The sequence below is a fragment of the Podarcis filfolensis genome (assembly GCF_964270895.1).
Source record: "Podarcis filfolensis genome assembly, chromosome: 11".
Classification (NCBI taxonomy): domain Eukaryota; kingdom Metazoa; phylum Chordata; class Lepidosauria; order Squamata; family Lacertidae; genus Podarcis; species Podarcis filfolensis.
The window spans coordinates 16,111,031-16,131,376 of NC_139613.1; the positions used below are offsets into that span (position 1 = coordinate 16,111,031).

Genomic DNA, 20,346 nt, shown 5'->3' on the forward strand with positions numbered 1-20,346 from the left:
AGGGTTTTTTCTGTCTGCACTCTGCAGGAATGAAGAGATTAACCAATCAAGCATTTTAAAATGTTTCAATATGATCAATTAATTTACTACATTTTTGCAATCTTACATTTTTTTGGGTAATATTTTATTGAAAAGATTTCAACTGTAAATAAAGTGATAAAAAGAGATGAAGAGAAGAAAAACAAAAAGGCACAAAAATGTGTAGAAAAATATATATGAATATATACAAAAAATATCCTAACCCATACATCCTAACCCATATATATTATTATCCTAATACATATGTAAATATTAATAGCCTACTACCTTTTGTATGGGATGCGGGTGATGCTGTGGGTTAAGCCACAGAGCCTAGGGCTTGCTGATCAGAAGGTTTGCGGTTCAAATCGCTGCGACGGGGTGAGCTCCCATTGTTTGGTCCCAGCTCCTGCCCACCTAGCAGTTCAAAAGCACGTCAAAGTGCAAGTAGATAAATAGGTCCGCTCCGGCAGGAAGGTAAACGGCGTTTCCGTGCACTGCTCTGGTTTGCCAGAAGCGGCTTAGTCATGCTGGCCACATGACCCGGAAGCTGTATGCTGGCTCCCTCGGCCAGAAAAGCGAGATGAGTGCCGCAACCCCAGAGTCATCTGCAACTGGACCTAACGGTCAGGGGTCCCTTTACCTTTTGTATAAACTCATTCCAAATATTGTCATATTTTCCCAAGCAAAATCTACGTCTGTAAGCAGTCCATTCATAAGTTGTGAGTGTTATCATATTAGTGATCCATTTAATAAAGGGGATTATATCCTTATTCTTCCAGTTCTCAATATCAGTCTTTTGGCTACCATTGGAGTACGTAGAATCAATTTTCATTGTTAACTTCCATACAATAGGTATATAGTTCAGAAGACATACCGGTAGTTTTAAGGTTTTCTGCATAACCCTGAAAGCTAGGAATTTGTTCTCATCTTTGCCATCGAAAGCTAGTATACAGTATAAATAAATTCCTGCACAAGTTCTAAGGAAGCAGTTGAGCTGCTGGGGGCAAACAGAAGCAGCTGAGAGGCTGACCGCTAGTGTTGGGATTCAAGTACCTACCTGAGAGATATCAGGCAGGGAGTTAACATCTTCAGCATCTCCAAGCTCAGGTTAAAGGAATGTACAAAGCATCCTTCCTGTCAGATCAGAGTAAAGGTTCAGCTAGAATCTAAAACTCTGGAGTTTAGAAGGGAAGCATACTCTGGTGTCTGCCATCAGAGAGGAGAGCAAGAGCCACTGGAAGGTTGCGCCAAGGATGGCTGTTTGCTTGAAAAAGGGAAAATTCATCGCCACCACCCCAAAAGGGCACAGATTTGTCAAAATTTGGACACATGCCCCTTAAGGGAAGTATGCTCTGGTCCCATCCCTCAGCCAAAAGACTGCTGGGTTGTATGTGTGCATCAGTGAGAGTGGGGTCTTTTATATGTTTCCAAGCTACCTTCAGAATCATTTGACTGGAATGCAGAATATCAATCTTCAGAATGAATAACAGACCAGCCAGATGCTTTTGAGAAATCTGCAAGCAGAGCAGTAGCCCATACTTCTTGTTGCTCCCCCCACCCCCACCCCATTGACTAATTTTCAGAAACATATTGCTTCATATTAGGCATTGATGGACCTCTTCACTCCCATAAATCTGTGTAACAGTGGCCATTACAACGTAAGGCTACAGATAAATTAAGAAGATTACTGTGGATACGATCTCCCCTAGCCAACCTCCTTGAGCTGACAGGTTAGATTAGGCAATTAATATTCACTGACACTGAAGTTCTATATCATGGATGCCCAGCAGTCTATACAACAAAGCAATCTGCTCTTGCAAGCTTGCATTTGCCTTTCTTCTTCTCTGCCTTTGCCTTGCCCCATACTTGACTGCACAGAGGCTGATAGCTGTTAATCCCTGATACAGACAGTCATCACTGGAGATACTGGAACTTGAATAGGAATCTTGAGATCTTTGAACAACCTTTCATTAATTTTTTGTTTAAAGCAGTTATATCCCATGTTTACTCCAAAGAGCTCAAAGCAGCTAACAAAAATAAAACCATAAATTAAATGGTAAAGGAAGCATTTACTTATAATTATAATAATTATTAACACTAAAGTAGCAGCATGAAATAACAAAAAACACAGCAACTTTTTTTTCCTATAAGAAAACCCTCAAGAGTTCACTTTGCTCATTTTGCATACATTTAAAGTTTGATTATAGTGTCTCTTAATTATAATCATGTCTACTCAGGGGTAAGCCCTGTTGAAATCAATGTTGCTTCCTTCGGCGATCACTCATGGCTGAGTAAGATTGTCTTTCATTAACACGGTCTTAATGGTGTGTCCATAAGTGACTGTAGAGGCCAATTCTGGATCCACACATCCTTCCACAGTGGGGACATTTTCCCCATCTCTCTCTCAACGGAGGTCATCATACAGGGCGACCCAAGAAATTTCTGTGCCAAAACTAGGGCTAAACCCCAATTGAAATGGATCTAGAAAATCTATTCCCTCCAAGAGCGCCTGGCTCTGATTGACAACCACCCACTCTAGAACCTTCCCCAGGAAAGGGAGGTGAGCAACCGAATGGTAGCTAGTTAGATTTTCCAAATCCAGGGTTTCTTGAGGAGTGGTTTTACCACCGCCTCCTTCAGGCAGGCAGGGACCACCTCCTCACGTAAAGAGGCATTAATCAACTCCCTGGCTCAGCTAGCTGTCCCTTCCCTGCTGGTTTTTATCAGCCAAATGTCCAGAGCACAAGTGGTCACCCTGACTGATCCAAGCACATATTCAAGCCTTACTAACTGAAACTCATGCAACACAACCTGACTAGACAGTGCTCTGGACACCCAAGATTTATCTACCCATTTTTCTTGTTATTAAATGTTTATAATTATGAATAGTCCATTCCACTAATACCAACCAGTGTAGTATAAAACAGAGATAACCAATGTGACCCTTCCCCCTGACTTGGATTCCAGCAATATCTGGGGGGCAAGTTATCCAACCATTGTATAAAAGTCAGCATATTTGAATGGGTGTGGATTTCTTGGGTGGTGGTAGCAAAGTGGCTGTCTGAAAGATCTCCCCCAGCCATTTAAAATAAGTTTTCCTATTGTACCAATCACATGTTGTATAGCGAGGATTATCTTAACATATCACGAGAACACGCTGTTAGGTGAATGTATAGGTTCATATCTTTAATGGAAGCCTTTTGTTATAATGTGGGAATATGACAATCTGTACTACTTGAAACGTTTACAAGAAAATGTACACACTTAATAGTCAATAGACACCAATATTTTGAATGAGAAACTTGTAAAAGAAATAAAAATACATCACACAGAGGTTACGTGTATCCACAGTCATGAATTCTGTCTCTACAGAAATGCAATAAATAAAATCACATCATATGCAAATAGTTCTACTTACATCAGTACAATATACTGTGCAGCTTTCCATTCATTTTTACCCAAACCAGTATTACACTTCTAGATTATCCAGTTTATTTTTCTACAATCATAACATTGCTCACAATAAAAGGGGAGGCAGAGACAAAGTTAAACCTCCACAATCTCTATCCTGAGTCTTTTTAGTTTTGCACATACTTTGCAGAAGGAAACCAAATCTTATCCTATGGCAAAATTTTAGCTTAGTTTTCTACTCAAGGTCTATTAATATCTCACAAATGATTTTACAAAACAAAAATTTTAAGCCAGTATTGTTATTAGGAAAAAAGTAGATATGCTTCAAACTTAACATCTGAGCAGCTGTTTTGAAAGAGATTCTAAAATCCAAACAGAGATCTATTGCAAGAGCAGTTGTTCAGTACGGTCCGTGATGGCCAACCTATATACATAGTGTGAATAGTAGCCATATAAGATTATGCTTTTCTTTTGTGTTTCGTTAGGTCTTGCAGTTAAGGTGGTATGATGAACAAATGCAGTGGCTTTTAAAATACATTCTGAGGGCTGCAATTCTCATTCACAAAAACTCTCCCACAAGTACGACTAAAACATGGCAAGGATTTGTGCGCCTGTCAACTTATGAGGAAGGCACATTATGTCAAGTTGCTCCCAATTAGAGATTGACAAGCTCTCTGAGACTAGCTCTGTTTAGCTCTGGAATTTTCCAAGGTTTCCTGGAAAGAAAAGGGAAACCCCGATAACAATTTCCTGAATCAAACCAAGAGATCAGAAAAATGTCACCCCAATTCCTCAAACACATCCCTCGCATCCCTCATTGTTTCTGGCAGAGAAGGAATAGCAGCAGCAACAAGCAAGAGAGGTAAAAAGGTTGATGGTATAGCATGTGATGGACTATGGAAAGTGTTGTTCTTTGAAGGGGCCATGCAATTTCCAAAGATTAAGGTGAAAGGGGGTACTGCATTTTGGGGATGGGGAAAACTTTGGAGGATGTGCAGGGGTTGCAATAGATATGGGCAGTGGGAGCTTGGAAGTCTATTCGCTCTTGGATTTTGCTCTGGGTAGGAGAGGAAGTTTGACCATTTAAAAAACACCCTTCTCCTTTTGTGGTGAATTTTCTTGGTCCCCAAAGTTTGATTCTGCATGTTGCTCGTGAGAACTCTGCTAACATAATTACTCCAAATCCTACACCCCAACTGACTTCGAGCACACACCTTTTGCACACATTGGTGACACACCTGTGAAAGAAAATAGTGTGTGTAAACATCAGATTATGCACTTCGATTTTCTTCTTTGTTTTCTTTGGTGGCTGTAGCTGCTGTTTGGCTTTTCAAATCTCTTTTCATATTTGGAGAAGTAGACAAAAGGAATGTAGTGGTTTGATCCATGGAAATCAAAGCAGAGAGTCCAGAGGTACAAATGTGAATCATGTGAGCTTATGAACTTGGCTTCTCTTAATTGAGACCACTGCGAGCCATGGCTCTTGGAATGCCACTGAAATTGGAATGTTTAGTCTGACTCTCCTCCTGTTGAAGTCAGAAACAAAATTCTAATTCCAGCTATCAGTGTCCATCTCCCTAAGCATTTAATAGCAAAGGGAAATTTTCATTTTCTTATTTGTTTAGGAACTGCAGTCATGCCAGAAATGACACACAAAGCAGTGTACAATACTAAAAATTAAAAGTTAAATTATTATGGTCATGCTTACTATCTTATAAACCATTATAAACTGTTGGCACAACATTATCACAGATATGGAAAGGAAATGTTATAACACCCTGTAGCCCCTAATAACTTCTTCTATAATACCATCCATTGGTTTCTGTAAGTAATTTGAGAACTTCATTGTTCAGCAGAACAAGTAATTCAGAAAATAAATCTAATATTCTAGCATATACAAGTTGCATCCTATTCTGAATGATATAAAATAAACTTTTAAAATCTGCTTTCTTTATGATGTATTCACTAAAGGAAGTAGTAAGACATAAGAATATGTGAGTTAATGATACTCTCCATGATTTGGAATGATTCTATGTCTTTGTGTATTCCAGCTTAGATTTTTTTTAATTTTCTCCTTAGAAATTCCCTACTAGATACATTTCCTTTGCTTGCTCAATAATCTCTTAGGAGATGTACGCTCTGGAAACACTAAGAAAGTGTTGTTGTTGTTTTACTCTATTACATCACATAGTAAATCCCAATAATAAAAGCACTGTAGCTTAGTATATGAATCTCAACAGTATCAAAGTCACCAGACTATTTTAGCCTTTGACTTACGTGAATATTAGTAGTTACTGTAAATTTTACAGTGTAAAAGTTTAAAGGAGCACCTTTCAAAAATTCTTTACATGCTATAAATGTTTGTGTGTACCAGAAAGAAAGTGTTTAGGACAAAATAGTATTGTATTGATAAAACAAGGTATATATACAGCAGTTCATTTCAGAAAACCTCATTTTGAGTTTGTTTTCAAGATCAAATGAAATGAATCTTTGTGTAAAACTAAGCTGCTTCAGAATTACCGTAGTCTTGTTCTTTAGAGCTAAATTCAAAGATTCTCCCTTTAACCCCTTCATTCTAGCCTAGCAAAAATTAGTCTTTGGAGGCAATAATGTTCCAAAACAGTCTTATTTGGAAACAATATGTCTGTCAGTTCACTAATGTAGGAGTAATGTGGTTCTTTGGATGATGCTTATGCCAATTTTCTACTAACACTAAAATAGAAAAGAGGAAATTGATAAGCCAATTCTTTTTACTGGTGCAACTTGTTGGCCAACATGAAAGTTTCAATATCCTAAAGGGCTGTATTGCATTGGAAAACATGACACACCCACCAACAGCTGCTGGTTCAATAAAATGTGCATCCAACCTTCTTTACTGTCTTTCTTTCAGTTGGCTCAGTGTTAGTACTTAGATTCTTGTACAGTCTTTAAATTAAATTCCAGCACATCCTTCTGTGTACTCTTTGTAGATTTTGGCAACAATCCACTGCAGTTATGCACTGCTTGATTTTAAAATGGACAAAGCAATTGAAATTAAGCATACCTATTGGCCTATTTATTGTGTATGCTTTATGCATGTATGATTCATTTTAGTGAAGAATGCTTTGGTAGTGTTTTAATTTTATTATTCCCTTGAAAAGTCTGAAACCTAAGAATAGTATTAGCACTGGAGAACCAGCTGGAATGCTCAAGGAATTGGGGGATAAATACCATACACTGACTTAGGAAAAGAGCAGAAGAGTGCTGGAAAAAAACTGACAGTGGTTTTCAAACTACGTTCCAAGGAACTCTGATGTCCCTGGAAGTTATCAGGGCATCCTCAGTAAGAAGGTAAGCAAAAATTGACAAGCTTCCCTGATATACAGCTAGACCTCCATCTTCCCCTGCAATGTGCAGCTACAGGAAAAGGTTAGATGTGTTGTAGCTCTTAAGTTACACACTCCACTATTTATGTAGGGTAGCTGTGAGACCGAATAGGAGTCACCAGTGTCTGCATGAGGCTGAATGCATACCCTAAAACATGCACCAGAATCATCTACAATGTTCAGCGGCCAGTGAGGTGGTACACCATAAAGAGGAAAGAATAGCCACTTCTGCTGGATGGCAGACAAGGACACACAGACACCCTTGCCAGCAGGAGACATGAAACAGTGGGAGAAGCAGGAAGTAGCACCTTACAGGTGTGGGGCTGCTGGGAATGACCAGGAGTGTCCAGAACTCTTGCTGCTTCTCTGGTAACCACTAGCTGGTTCTATTGGGAACCATGTCGGAGCTCCTTGACAGATGAGTCAATATAGAGAGATCTCTGAAGACTGACATTAGAAAGATAAAAACTGATCTAATAGTATTTTTAAACCAACATAGGTAAGAGGGATTGTTGTTGTTAAAACCTCCATATTCATGTACTCTTCCAATAAAATAGATGGTTATATTATTCCTTTTAGAGAAATCTGGGATTATTAGCATGAAGTCTCTCAACCCCTATATTGGGATGGGGAATCTCTGGCCTTCCAGATGTTATTGGAGTCCTACTCTTATCAGTTCTAACCAACAAGGTGAGCAGCCAAGAATGGTGGAAGCTTTGGTTCAGCAACATCTGGAGGACCACAGCTTCCACAGCTCTGTTTTATATCATCAAAGGAATCTTGCCACTGAATGAGAATTCCATGACTGGGGAAAGAAAGAAGGGGAAGGGGCAGACTGGCCCACTATGCAAAAGTCAAATATACTACTTTTATTTACATATAAGAAGATCTGTGCTCATTATTATTCACACTTTTAAAAAAGAAAAGAAAAATAGCTCTTCAAATGTGCTCTCACTTTGACTTTCCAAGGTGAAATAAAACAACCTCAAATAGACATTTTTTTCTTAATAGAAAAATATGATAAGAATACCTAAAAAATAACATGTTAGCCAGATGTCACTTTTTATACAACAAAAAAGTTTGGAGTTGCCTTTACTGTACAAAACCACTCTAATACTTAATATTTACATAGTTTGGGCTACACTCAGGTCTCAGAGGTGGCCATGGGGTGTTTGCTTCCAGCTGAAGAATTTGAAGCAGGGATGATATATTGCATCCTCACTCTGTACTCATTTTTCTCAGAAGTAAGTACCACAGATTTTAATGGAACAAGCTGCTGAGTAATGGCCTGATTTTTTTTTAGAGCTGTATTATTCAGTTCCTAAGATTCTCTCATCTGCACAGCTGTCATGCCCATACATCTACACAAATCAATATTCTTGCCTTGCCCATTTCTTCCCATTTTAGCAGTGGGAACCAAAAGGCTAAGGAAGCAGAAGGGCAACCTGGTGGATACAAAACCAGAGGAGCCAGAACTTCTGAACTTCTAGCTGTTTTGTATTTTTGTGTGTACATATCTCTATGTACATAAAGAGATCAGCCAAAGGTGCTTTGTCTAAGGCAAGGATCTCATTTACTGTTATTGGCCTAGTCTACACATAAAGCAGGATGAGATGGGAATGAGCTGACAGATTGGACTATACTACTTCAGAATGCAAGTAAGGGAAATTATATTTCTGAATGCTTCCCTGTGTAAAAAACAATATTTATGCAGAAACCTAGCATGGCTGTGAAAGGGAGCCTAGACTTTTCTCAATTTTTCATGTTGCCCCCTCTTGCTCAGTTATTGGGAAGGATTCAACTAATGAATCACATCAACAGAAGCCCTACGTAAGGGCTTCTGCTTGTGCAACAGGGCTTTCCTTTCCTTCTTCTCCTGCATGCCCCATATCCCCTGAAACTGGCACAGGGGTGGGAGAACCCCCAGAACAGTGCATGGGGGAGGAAACTGGGGACTGTTGCATCTGGCAAGCCACAATGCTTGCCCTTTTGGAACAATCGCCTTAGTGCTACATTCAGTTCCTTCCTTTGTGTGTGGCTTTTTAAAAATAACTTGGAGTACAGTATTAAGAAATGGCACCTCCTCTCAACTCATCTGTATTCTGAAGTTGTAAGACCACTCTTCCACCTCAGGGTTCTTTTACCTAGTGTCACGTTATGTGCAGATCAGGCCTGCCTCTTTTCTGGAAATGGTTCATGTTTATTTTACACAAGAAACACCCAACAGATTAAAAAGGAGGAGACATGTAACCAGTGAATGCATAATCCTACAGTGATCTCTATGACAGGAACACTGCAGAATCCATATATGGTTCATGAAAATGATACAGAGGAGGGAGCTTTCTTGAAACGAAAATGCCATGTAAATGGAAGTTCTCTTAAACCCAAACATCCCCAGGAACACAGGCAAGCAGTTGTCCTGTTTAGACCAATACACAACATATTGCAAAGGAATCCTTTCACAGGGAATGCTATTGGAATGATATCCAAAAGTAATTTGTTGTGTAAGTAGGTCCTTAGAACCAAATGCTATCTTTCCACTGCCTTGGGATTTCTTCTGTTCTATAAAGATGCTTCTGCTCCTTTCCCATAAATTGTATTGTTTTATACTACCTACTACCTCCCACTTCCTTCGCTCGATTCTAATCTCCACTATTCAATGCTGAACAATACTAAAAAGCAGCACCTGTGTCTCTGAAAACACATTCCTTTTATAATATGGTATGAGGTACAGCTAACGAAGGTCTGCTGAATGAACCTTCACATTTCCAAGAAACAAAATGGCTGACCACAGCGACTTGTCTTGGATACACACCAAGTGTCAAAACCATCTTGGCGGGGGGGGGGGGAGACACACTTGTTCTTTCGTCATTTTCTTTTCCACAAGATAAAAAGGCCACGTGGAATAATGTGGCTAGTAAATCATTCCTGAGTTTCTGAAAGAAATTAAGACAGAGTTACTCTACTTTTAAAATGCTGAGTCCTTAATAAGCTTCTTCTTTTCTGTTGCTGTCTTTGGTAGTGTCCATTGGTCGACAGATTTCCTCCACACACAGACAAAAACAGTTTGTTTCTCCTTACTTCATGCAGCAGAAAAGTGAGACCTTATAGAGTCCTCTCGTAATTGCCAGTGCTTGCCGATGTTGTATTCTTCCAGTTGACTTCGCCTCTCAATAGTTATTTTGTATTTTTTTCTGCATAAAATAAATGGGTAGCACAGGGTAAGAAAACCTCCTTCAGTTTAGGATAATTAGGAATATAACTCCCTTCACAAAAGAATGTCTGTGAAGTACAAATGTGTTCCTAATGATAAATGAGATGAATGAACACCATTGCCAAAAGATTAAAGAGGTGTGCCTTGAAGCATTTTTGCCTGATCTCAAAGTTATATTCAAAGATTTCAGACAAACTGAATATTCTTCCACAGATCTGAAACTAAGTGAGCAGGAAGCCAGTATAAAGTGCAACAGATGCTTTGAAGTTAGGGCTGCAAATAGTGGAACCATTTAGTAGTTAGTTCTCTCAAACAGTGGTTTTTTTTTTTAAAGATCTGCTTCAAGATTGCAGCATATGGCTTTATATTGTTCAGTGGAATAGATTGCCATCATTTGTGTTCTGTATTTGTGTTCTTCAGTGAAATTGGGACTGCCCCATTAAAGTCCACGCACAATTCAGTAAAATCTAAATACTCAAACATATCTAATTTGATAATTAATTGTTATTCTGACTAAATTCTTACATGTTGTTACTACCAAAAAATATTTATAGACCTCGTTTACAAGTAATAAACACTGAATGTATCTTACACTAATGGAATAATAATACAATTACAACTATAATAAAACAGAGTGCAATACAAAACTGCTCATAAAGTTCACAACATTAAAAAATCAGCAATATTAAGTACCTGTCCACTCCTCAAAATAAATAAAGCACATAAATTAACCACAATCTGCCCCACAGATGATTCAACAAACCATGGCTTGTTTCTCTAATGATTGATTTGCTTTATACAAATTATAAAATGTAGGCAATATTTTCCCCCCAAACAGAACCAACCTGAAAAAGTAGAAAGCCATCAACAATCCTGCTCCTAGCAAGGCACCCACAACAATTCCTGTAACTGCTGACTCTCCTAGACCACCTGCTTGAAAAATTAAAAAAGAAATAACCAATAGCAAATCACAAAGAAATATGTTCAAGCTCACAGAATGACTGAATAAATGATCAATGTAATATTATAAACAAATCTATTCAAAATCCATTTTGAATCCAAAGAAACTTTTCTATAATTCCAACTGCTTTTATTATCTTCCTTTATGTTTACCTTGGAGCTTATTGTTGTCACACTCTGAAGTGCTGCTGATTTATTTCAGTTATTTCTAAGCCACCTTTTGAGACTATACAAGGCGGCTTACATTAAAACTCAGATACAGTTTCCATTAAAAACAAACATTGAAATATACCATTCAAATCACAATAAATCAGTCAGCTAATAAATTTCAATAAACGCTAACAGAAATCCCAAAGTTTAAAATGAAACATTTTATTAAAAATGTTGAACTGACCTTTTTAAAGGGAAGGCATGTATTTTCTCTCCAACACGCCTTGAGGGCACTGGGCAACAGTAATTCTCAGTCAATAATGAATTACCTTAGGATGGGTTGCAATACAACTTTTTACATCCATATGCTGTTTTTTGCTGTGATTTTCGTGTGTGTGTGTGTTGAAATGGTTCATCCGTGCAATTCAAATCTTCTCAAATTTATGAAAATCTGCCTTCTTTTATATTGATGCTGGGAGATAGGAAGTGAGCCAACAACATGACTACCACCTTGGCTGCATTGTGGGACCTGCTCCTTGGTCAGTTAGCAAATGTCAGTTGGGCATGGATAGGAGGTGGAAAGGGAGTGAAGCTAGGTGGCAAATCATTTGCCTTTCATACAAAAGGTCCCAGCCTCTTCCACCAAGGACTGGGTAAGACTCTGGAGAACTACTGCCAGTCAGTGTAGACAGTATTGCACTAGGTGGAGCAAAGTTCTGACTTGCTCTAAGGAATTCAATCCATCTGGTGCACTTCTGGACTATAAATTCTGGCTCCTATCCTGGTGGGGATGGGGTGGAGAGTTCTTAAATTGCCCTCCCACTCTTCCTAATTCTTGGATGTTTCTTCTGCTTGCTTACTTTGTTATGGGCTAATTGCCGGTCACTGGGTGATAGTGCCAGGAAGGAATTTTACCTAAATTCCTAATCAACCATTTGGTTCCAGTTTTTTTTCCGCCTTCCTCCTAACAAGGATATTTTCTTTCCCAGTGCTTTCAGTCTCTTGCATCAATAATTGTATCACAACTTGCTCTACTGCTGTGGCACTAGGCAGGGAGAGCATAGTTTGAGAGCAGGTGGGAGTGATTTCACTGAATGCCTTCTTTGGGAGACCCCTTAAGGGCTCTGGGGGTAATGTCTTGCTTCTGGACCATTTTGGGTACCTTGGTACCATTTACATTCTATGGTTGGTCACAGCAGGTAGAAAGAGCAGTCTGTAGCGAAGAAGCTGACTTTCCTTTCGACATCAGTTAGGCTATAAGGCAGGCTGCCAGAATGCTTTGGTTCCCTCAGCCATTCTATGCCAACCGTTTCAAAGCTTAATAAACTTTGGGCCTGATTCATTCTTGTGCCTGTTCAGCATTTACACTCACCTCATGACAGCTTCATTTCAACTGCATCTCTGTATCTTCTCCCATTTAATCCTTTATCCCACCTAGCTCCATCTGCAGCACCACTATTCTCTTCTGGGGGTTTCAGCAAGGTTATTTATTTATTTATTTTTTTAATATCCCATCTTTCCTCCAAGGAGCTCAAGGTGGTGCACATAGCTCTCCTGCTCCCTATTTTATCTTTACAACAACCCTGTGAGGTAGTTGGGCTGAGATACAGTGACTGGCCCAAGGTCACCCAGTGAGTTTCTTTGCTGAGTGGGGACTGGAACCCGGGTGTCCCAGGTCCGACACTCTAACCACTATACCACATTGGCTCTCTGCTTTGCAACCTTTTGCTTGGGAAATCTTGATGCTATTACCAATATACAAAATCATTTGCACATACCCACTTTGCCAGTGTTCCATCTTCACATTTTGAAAGAAACTATCCCAGATTTTCCCATGAACATTAGCTATACGTAAATTGAGCCTCAGTAAATTTCCTCTGGTCAGGTTGTTATTTGTAGTATTGATATTGATACAGAAGTGTATCTGAGAACAAGCGCAATTCCTTAACATGGACTGCTGTCTGTTGCAGATTTGGAAAGGAGAAGTTAACCTCAGTAAACTTACATGATTTGCAGGGTGTGTTGCTTGGGTGTTCCAAACCTCGGCTGTCATCTGTTCTTGCTTTGAGCTTCCAGGGGTAATTTACATTTGGAAGCATTTCAAGCCGTCCGTGCTTTCCATAATAGTTCCAAATAACCTGTGAAGAAAATAGATATATAGCAAAATGACAGTCTATTTCCAACCAGCTTCTGGAAATAGGGAGAAAACAGGGGTATATCAGCTAGCTTAATCTCTGTTACATATAACATACACTTTTCAGATTCGCATCCAAAAATCCATCAACTGAAATACATAATTGCTGGAGCCATAAAATTTTGGATCATAAATCGGAGGGACCAAATGTCCAACACATAAACTTTTGTTTACTTCACCGAATGGTGTGTAAATTATTGCTGTCATTTGTGTATGGCTGTCAGAGCTCTTTGGGCTATGTGCTTGGCTCTTGTTCTCCACCACCACACCTCTATTTTTTGTGGTCCCAAACTACTCTGTTTTTCATTAAAATGTATGTTTACTTCATTTTAGGTTCATTTTATTTATCACATTCTAGACACCAAATTATCAGATAAAGATTTGCTGGTCAAGCCTAAATTGGTTTGGCTGCATTCCGCTTAGAAACTAAAGTTTTCATGACCAGTGGGAATGAACCTTCCAAATAAACTAATATTACCACCAGCACCAACAAAGAGAGGTCAGCATTATAAATTAGGATGAGACAATCCCAGCAAAATGAATGATGTCAACAAACACAAAATGGAAAGAAGCTGGAATGTGACATGAGTGAGGCTTCCAAAGGGAAACAGAAAGGATGTACTAAATATACAAAAAAGTCCAATCATGCAATTGCTGGAATTCCTGTCATAGATAAGAGCTGCACATGAATATATGTAGAGACTGGGGTCAATATTATCCTTCCCATGTGCACTTCCCCTCCACTCCAAGGTTTTCGGTTAACAGGCTGTGTCCTTCAGCCTTTCCTCAGATGACTTCTGGACCTGTAATAATCTTTATAGTTCTTTTCTGACATCTTCCATGTTATCAGTCAGTCAGGTCTTAGTGTATGGCCAAGGCAGCACAATATTACACACACAAATCAATCAAAAGCACCATAACAGCAAACAGTCTGGTTGACACCAGATCAAACCAATTCACTGTCCTTACAGTTAACAGGTTTATATGTACAATTTCCCAACTAATCTTAGCAGTTTATGCAGCAAATGACATTACTATACTTTATAAGCCATTATTTCCATTTTACCAACATTCTTCTTGAAATGTAACTAGCTGCGGCTGCTGACCCCTGAAGCTGGTGGGGTGAAGGACTGAGCAGAGGGCAGGGCAGCTAACTGCGGATGGGGCTGGGGTAGGCAAAGCCAGGGGTCACCATGGGCCAGCCACATGTGACACAGAGATGCAGGCAGGCAACCAGGCAGGTACACATGCAGACACATGCAAACAGTTTAATTGGTGGTGAGAAACAGCAAGATTTGGGTCTGGGAAGGGAAATACACAGGTTAAGGAATGGAGGGGGGGAAGAGGTACTAGTGCTAGGCATTCTGATTTTTAGCTCACTGTGACATTCTGATTTCTATAGGATTGCAGTTTAAGGCATTTATATTTTTGAGGCTGAAGTTCTATTTGTTTAACGAGGAGGAAGCTCAACTAAACAGCAGATTTTATGTCTGAATGAATATGCATGGGATTGTTCTGTATAAGGCAAATAGTTTGATTTTATACACTCACTAGCTATAAGTGATCCATGTTATATCATTAAAGGTTAAAGCAGTAGAATAAGTTTAGTGCTGATAAGAAATTAAGAGCTGAATATATTTCTGTTTTACCCTGGGGAATTTGCTTCCCATGGCTTCAAAATTTCCAGAAAATTTCACCTCTCTGCTGCCTCATATTTAGTTTCTTGTTCCCTGCAACTAAAACCTTCTGAACAATGCCACTGTCTAGGATATTATCCACATCTGATATATATATCTGGATTTTCACTCTAGCATGTAATATTATTGGTTGAATGCTGTCTTTAATTTCTACAGATGAAGACCATGACATTTGTAAACCAAGGACCCTGTAGTGCTATTATGCAATTGTAGTGTTTAATTTCACAGTACCAATACTCAAGGCACTCTCCTTTGGCCTCATTGTATCTCTTGCTTTTGATGACCAGCCTAGCTAAACAAGGTCATGAATACTTTTCATTTTCTTTGAAAATGTATGCAGTCTCCCACATTCATTAAGATCTTGAATTCAAGAGTCTAGGTTGCCATATCATATTTTTCAGGCTGATGATGATCCAGTAATAATCCAGTAAGAAATTGTGTGTGTGTGTGTGTGTTTTAATGGCAGTTTGTTCCAATCCCTGCACATCAAGCTTTCTTATGAGGTTCTGCTGAAGGGTTAGTAAGAAGGACTTGTAACAGTGATCAGTTTAAATTCTTTCCTTAATTGGTTTAGTAGAAATGGAGACTGCAAGAGACATAATATGTCTTGCCCACGGTAGAGTCAATAAACATTTTGCCACCGAATCCTTGTTCCAGCCTAGCATTTAGCATTATTTCAGCACTTACCTGCTGCATTCCAGTTTCTGGATCAGTCATTGCAATCACAGAAAAATCTCCATATCTTTCTCCATTGGCATCTATGGATACTGGCCCTGCAATGCCTAGAGAGTGGCAGGTGAGAAATTTAAAAATTAATGAGTTGACAGCACATAATGCTTCCAAGAAAAGCAAATGGCAGAATTATTAGAGACTGATATGGCAGAAAACCTCATTAGTCTTCCAGTACTTCTGTTGGCATTCCAAAAGAAATTGTAATTTTACCTCTGGGGCTGCATTCCTAAAATTCCTAACATTTCTTTTCTCTCTCTCTCTCTCTCTCTCTCTCTCTCTCTCTCTCTCTCACACACACACACACACACACAGCCCCTGCGGGGCATAAGTCCTATTTCAGAACCCCTATTTTGCTGATTTTTAAAAAGCCATTAAGGGGAAAAATAATTTTATACAGGAAAGTCTAGGCCCTGGAATATTTGAGGAAGCTAATAGTTTAATGCATCTACTCATCTCAAGTCAAAAGGCAAGCAAAGAGTCCTAATAATAATAATACCTTTATTGTCATTGTACAACCTGTGTACAATGAAATTAAACGAGCCTCCCCACCCCGCAAACACTCAATCTCTTATTGAATGTATCAATCTCTAATACATTCACCTTTTGAGATGGCATAGATTATTTTGAGAAAGAGTGGCAACTATGAGGCTAGAAATCCTTAACAGCATGTTACATGGTTCTTCCTGCTACCCTTCTATCCTCACAGCAACTCTGTGAAGTAGGTTGAGAGACAGAAACTGGCTTAAGGTCTCTTCAGTCTAAATCCAGCACTACTCACTGCACTACACTGGCTATCTTCATAAGCAGTCCCATGTTTACTGCTCTGGTATAATGCATGTATAATGCATATGGTACTAGAATAATCCTTATTTTTTTAAAGTAAAATCATAATTACTGATTTATTTAGGATAATGGTATCCTGCTTTATAGCCTGGAAAGGCTCTCAAATTAAGTTTAAAAAAGGTTCTTACAATAAAAATCACATTCAAGTTGAGTATCAGGAACAGAAATAACACCATCCTCAGGCTTCTTTGGTGCAGCCCTTCAATTTCTGCCTATTATAATTTTCTATCATTCTTATTTATTTCATTTGTGAATCACTTCCCATAAAACATTCCAAAGTTAAAAAGATAGCTAAAAACAATTTCAAGTTCAGTACAGACACAGACTGGGATTTTAAAAGAATATCCTCTTGAAAGATTTGTTGAATAAGGGAAGGGCTTCAATAGGCACCAGAATGATAACATAGATACTGCCAATCTGTTATGTGGTGGGAGGAAGATCCGAAGGGTAGTTGCAACCACACTAAAGACCCGATTCCAACATCATGCAGAATGGCCCTCCTGAAGAAATGGCATCTGAAGGAGGCTCACCCTTGCAGAGTGCAGTGATTGGCTGTGTATATAAGGCATGAGACAGCAGAGTCCACTGATGCAAGAGAGCAGCTAAACTCTCTTAACCCATGATGGAGACTCCTCCTTCCCCTGCTGGTAGTTGGCTAACCCATCACTATTTGTTACTGTCTTTTGATCTACAGTGGTACCACGGGTTAAGTACTTAATTCATTCCGGAGGTTCGTTCTTAACCTGAAGCACCACTTTAGCTAATGGGGCCTCCTCCTGCTGCTGCTGCACGATTTCTGTTCTCATCCTGAAGCAAAGTTCTTAACCCGAGGTAATATTTCTGGGTTAGCTGAGTCTGTAACCTGAAGCGTCTGTAACCTGAAGCGTATGTAACCCGAGGTACCACTGTACTGTTGTTTGGATTATGTGGATTACTGTTGGGGCTCAATGTGTTGAGCTCCTGGATCCCTGACCCCTGAACGCTTAAGTTCAGTCAAAGGCGATTATGGGGTTGAGGTGCTCATCTCGCTTTCAGGCTGAGGGAACCAATGTTTGTCCACAGACAGCTTTCTGGGTCATGTGGCCAGCATGACTAAACCGCTTTTGGCACAATGGAACACCGTGAGGGAAACCAGAGCACACGGAAATGCTGTTTACCTTCCCACCATAGCAGTACCTATTTATCTCCTTGCACTGACGTGCTTTTGAACTGCTAGGTTGGCAGGAGCTGGGACAGAGCAATGGGAGCTCACCCTGTTGCGGGGATTTGAACCGCCAACCTTCTGATCAGCAGGCCCAAGAGGCTCAGTGGTTTAGACCACAGTGCCACCCGCCACCTGGATCAGTATAAAGACTTGGACAGGATAAAATTCTTGTCCTTTCCAACCAAATGCCTCTCCATTACTGTGAGAAAGAAAAACTCACTGAAGCCGAGAAAGTGGTCCATTATGTTTTTCATAGCTGTTCCAATTTCAGAACTCATTGTTGGGTTCTTATCTAAAGGAAATATTTCCTTTCAGTTTAAGTACTTCCACTGGAAATTGTGGTAATCTTACACTGTAAGAAATGACAAGATGTATCTGGCAAGAGCAGCTTGGTCTTACCAGTAAGGGCCAGCTGACCTTACAAAGTTTAATGTACGGGTGTGTGTTCTGGAGTTTGAACATATTCATAGATTCTAAGATTGGCAGGATGCGGGTGGGGCAGAAGGACCCAAAAGGTTTGGCACTGAAAACCCTGAACACTTTGGCATGCACAATCTAAAATAGCAAATGGAGACCTTGAAACATTTCTGAACGCACACACAAAAAGCTGTTCAAAATCTAATACAGCAAAGAAAAGGAAGGGGGACTTGGCATTTTGGCATTTTTATTAAACCCAGCTTTTCAGTTATAAAACCTAAATGGAAAAGATGAAGCAATCTAAGGAAGCATGCTAATATATGCACATGAAAGAGTCAAATGGCTGCAATCTTCAAAAACAAGGAAGGAGCCAAGAACCTTAATGATGACAGCTAACCTATTATTATAAGGGTTTTCTTTGTATATAAAATTACTGACAGTGATGCTATAAAAATGTAGACAAAAGGGGGCTATTTAATGTAGTTTTTTAATATCTACTGTGCAGGCATGCTATCTATACACCCTGTTTAAACATGTCACAGTCTCCATTTTTGTGTATGTTGTCCCTGTTAATACATACGTATGTGTAGATAACCAGAGGTAGGGAAAACCTTCCAAATACAATATGTGAGGCATAAGGTGGTATGTAAAGGAGTGATAAAAAGCTGTCACTGCACATGTAGATGGAAACCATTATCTTCTTACCTCCTTATTACAAGTTGCCACTTCTTTTTTGTACCAATAATTATCTACTAGGAATCCTTAATTTATATCTCATCCTTTCAATGAACAACATTATTCATGGTTCTACCCCCTTCCCCCTTTTTATTGCTGGAGACAGCACAGCGCAGCGCAGCGCAGCGCAACACAACACAACACAACACAACACAACACGGGTGGGGGTCTTTTTCACCCTGAGCCCCACATTCCAGCAGTAGGTGTGCCAAAGCAAAAAAGGGAATGGTAACCCCATACATCTCTTGTGTGTGTGTGTGTGTGTGTGTGTGTGTGTGTGCGCGTGCGCGCACCCCCACACCCACCCCACTGTAATTTGCATTGGAGAGAAAAGGACTTTTTAACAACCAGTGGGGAATGGACGCTCCCTCATTTTTCACTTTATGGTATGCTATCAGCAGGAGGTGGCAGGTTTTAATTTTAAGAAGCTAGATGGTACAACCAAAAAGTTGCAGATTTTCCCAAGACTGGACAAACAAAATCACATCAAACACTTGATTATTCCTACCTTCGTATGTCCTATTCCATGTCTGATGGACAATCTTTTCTCCATCTTTCTTAGTGAAGCCATTTTTCAAAACTTCCCGTAAAGCCAGAACATAGAGGATAATAGCATCATGGAATCCTTCCACAAACATGTTAACCTAAGGACAAAGCAAAGCTTTATTATTATACTGGGCCATAACAAAGCGGATGTTTGCAACATTCAGCAAAATCCCACAATTTGTACAAATTGATTAAGATCAGTCGATTAAATAGAAAAAAACCCAAGTAAACTTTGTATGTCTCAGAAAGTGATAGAAATATATCACAGCATTTCTCCTTATTGATGAAAAATCTACATTCAAACTATGGAACGAAACAGAATGTCATTCTTCAGAAAATTTTAAATGGGCTATGTACTTTTTCAAGATTATTGTATTTAAGTCATATATGCCAAGGGTAGCAAGCCTGTGCCCCATAGGCAACATCCTTACCCAATTGTTTTTTTGTGCGGCCCCAATGTTTTTGTTTTAGGTATTTTTTAAAAATATATACTATATATGTGTGTTTATGTGCGTAAAAAATGGCTGGAGGCAGCAGGGTGAATTTCAGACTGCCTCTAGCAATTAGTTATCAACAAAGATTAGGCAGACATGCACTGGGGTAGCCAACATGGTACCTGCCAAAAGTTGTTGGATTACAGCTCCCATTGATCTCAGCACACATGACTAGCATTCAAGAATAATGGAAGTTGTAGTCCATGTTGGGTATCCTTGCATTATACAAATCTGAGATCTTAAAACTCTCTACTGGCCTTACTCTGAGTCTACAACAATTACCCTACTTCAGTTGTATGTTTATACACATAAACCTTTAAATCATCTATAACTTTACCTGGAAGTAAGTCCCACTGACCGTAT

The 20,346-nt window shown here is 39.4% G+C and overlaps 2 protein-coding genes across 6 annotated transcripts in view; one reads left to right on the forward strand and one right to left on the reverse strand.

Annotated features, from left to right (window-relative positions):
- Positions 1-20,346, forward strand: part of TARS1 (threonyl-tRNA synthetase 1) — a 196,556-nt gene that overhangs the window by 100,152 nt on the left and 76,058 nt on the right. The gene's annotated exons all lie outside the window — the stretch shown is intronic.
- The window catches only part of NPR3 (natriuretic peptide receptor 3), a 50,704-nt gene continuing 33,544 nt past the window's right edge, over positions 3,187-20,346 (reverse strand). The window contains exons 4-8 of one of the 2 annotated variants that reach the window (XM_083575738.1): positions 19,452-19,587; positions 15,700-15,794; positions 13,127-13,259; positions 10,857-10,941; positions 3,187-9,991 (exon numbers count right to left, since the gene is read on the reverse strand). In XM_083575738.1, coding sequence (XP_083431864.1) covers positions 9,880-9,991; positions 10,857-10,941; positions 13,127-13,259; positions 15,700-15,794; positions 19,452-19,587 — 561 coding nt within the window. In that variant the 3' untranslated portion in view covers positions 3,187-9,879. Of the gene's footprint in view, positions 9,992-10,856; positions 10,945-13,126; positions 13,260-15,699; positions 15,795-19,451; positions 19,588-20,346 lie in introns of both variants that reach the window. The other variant, XM_083575737.1, reaches the window with a different exon arrangement.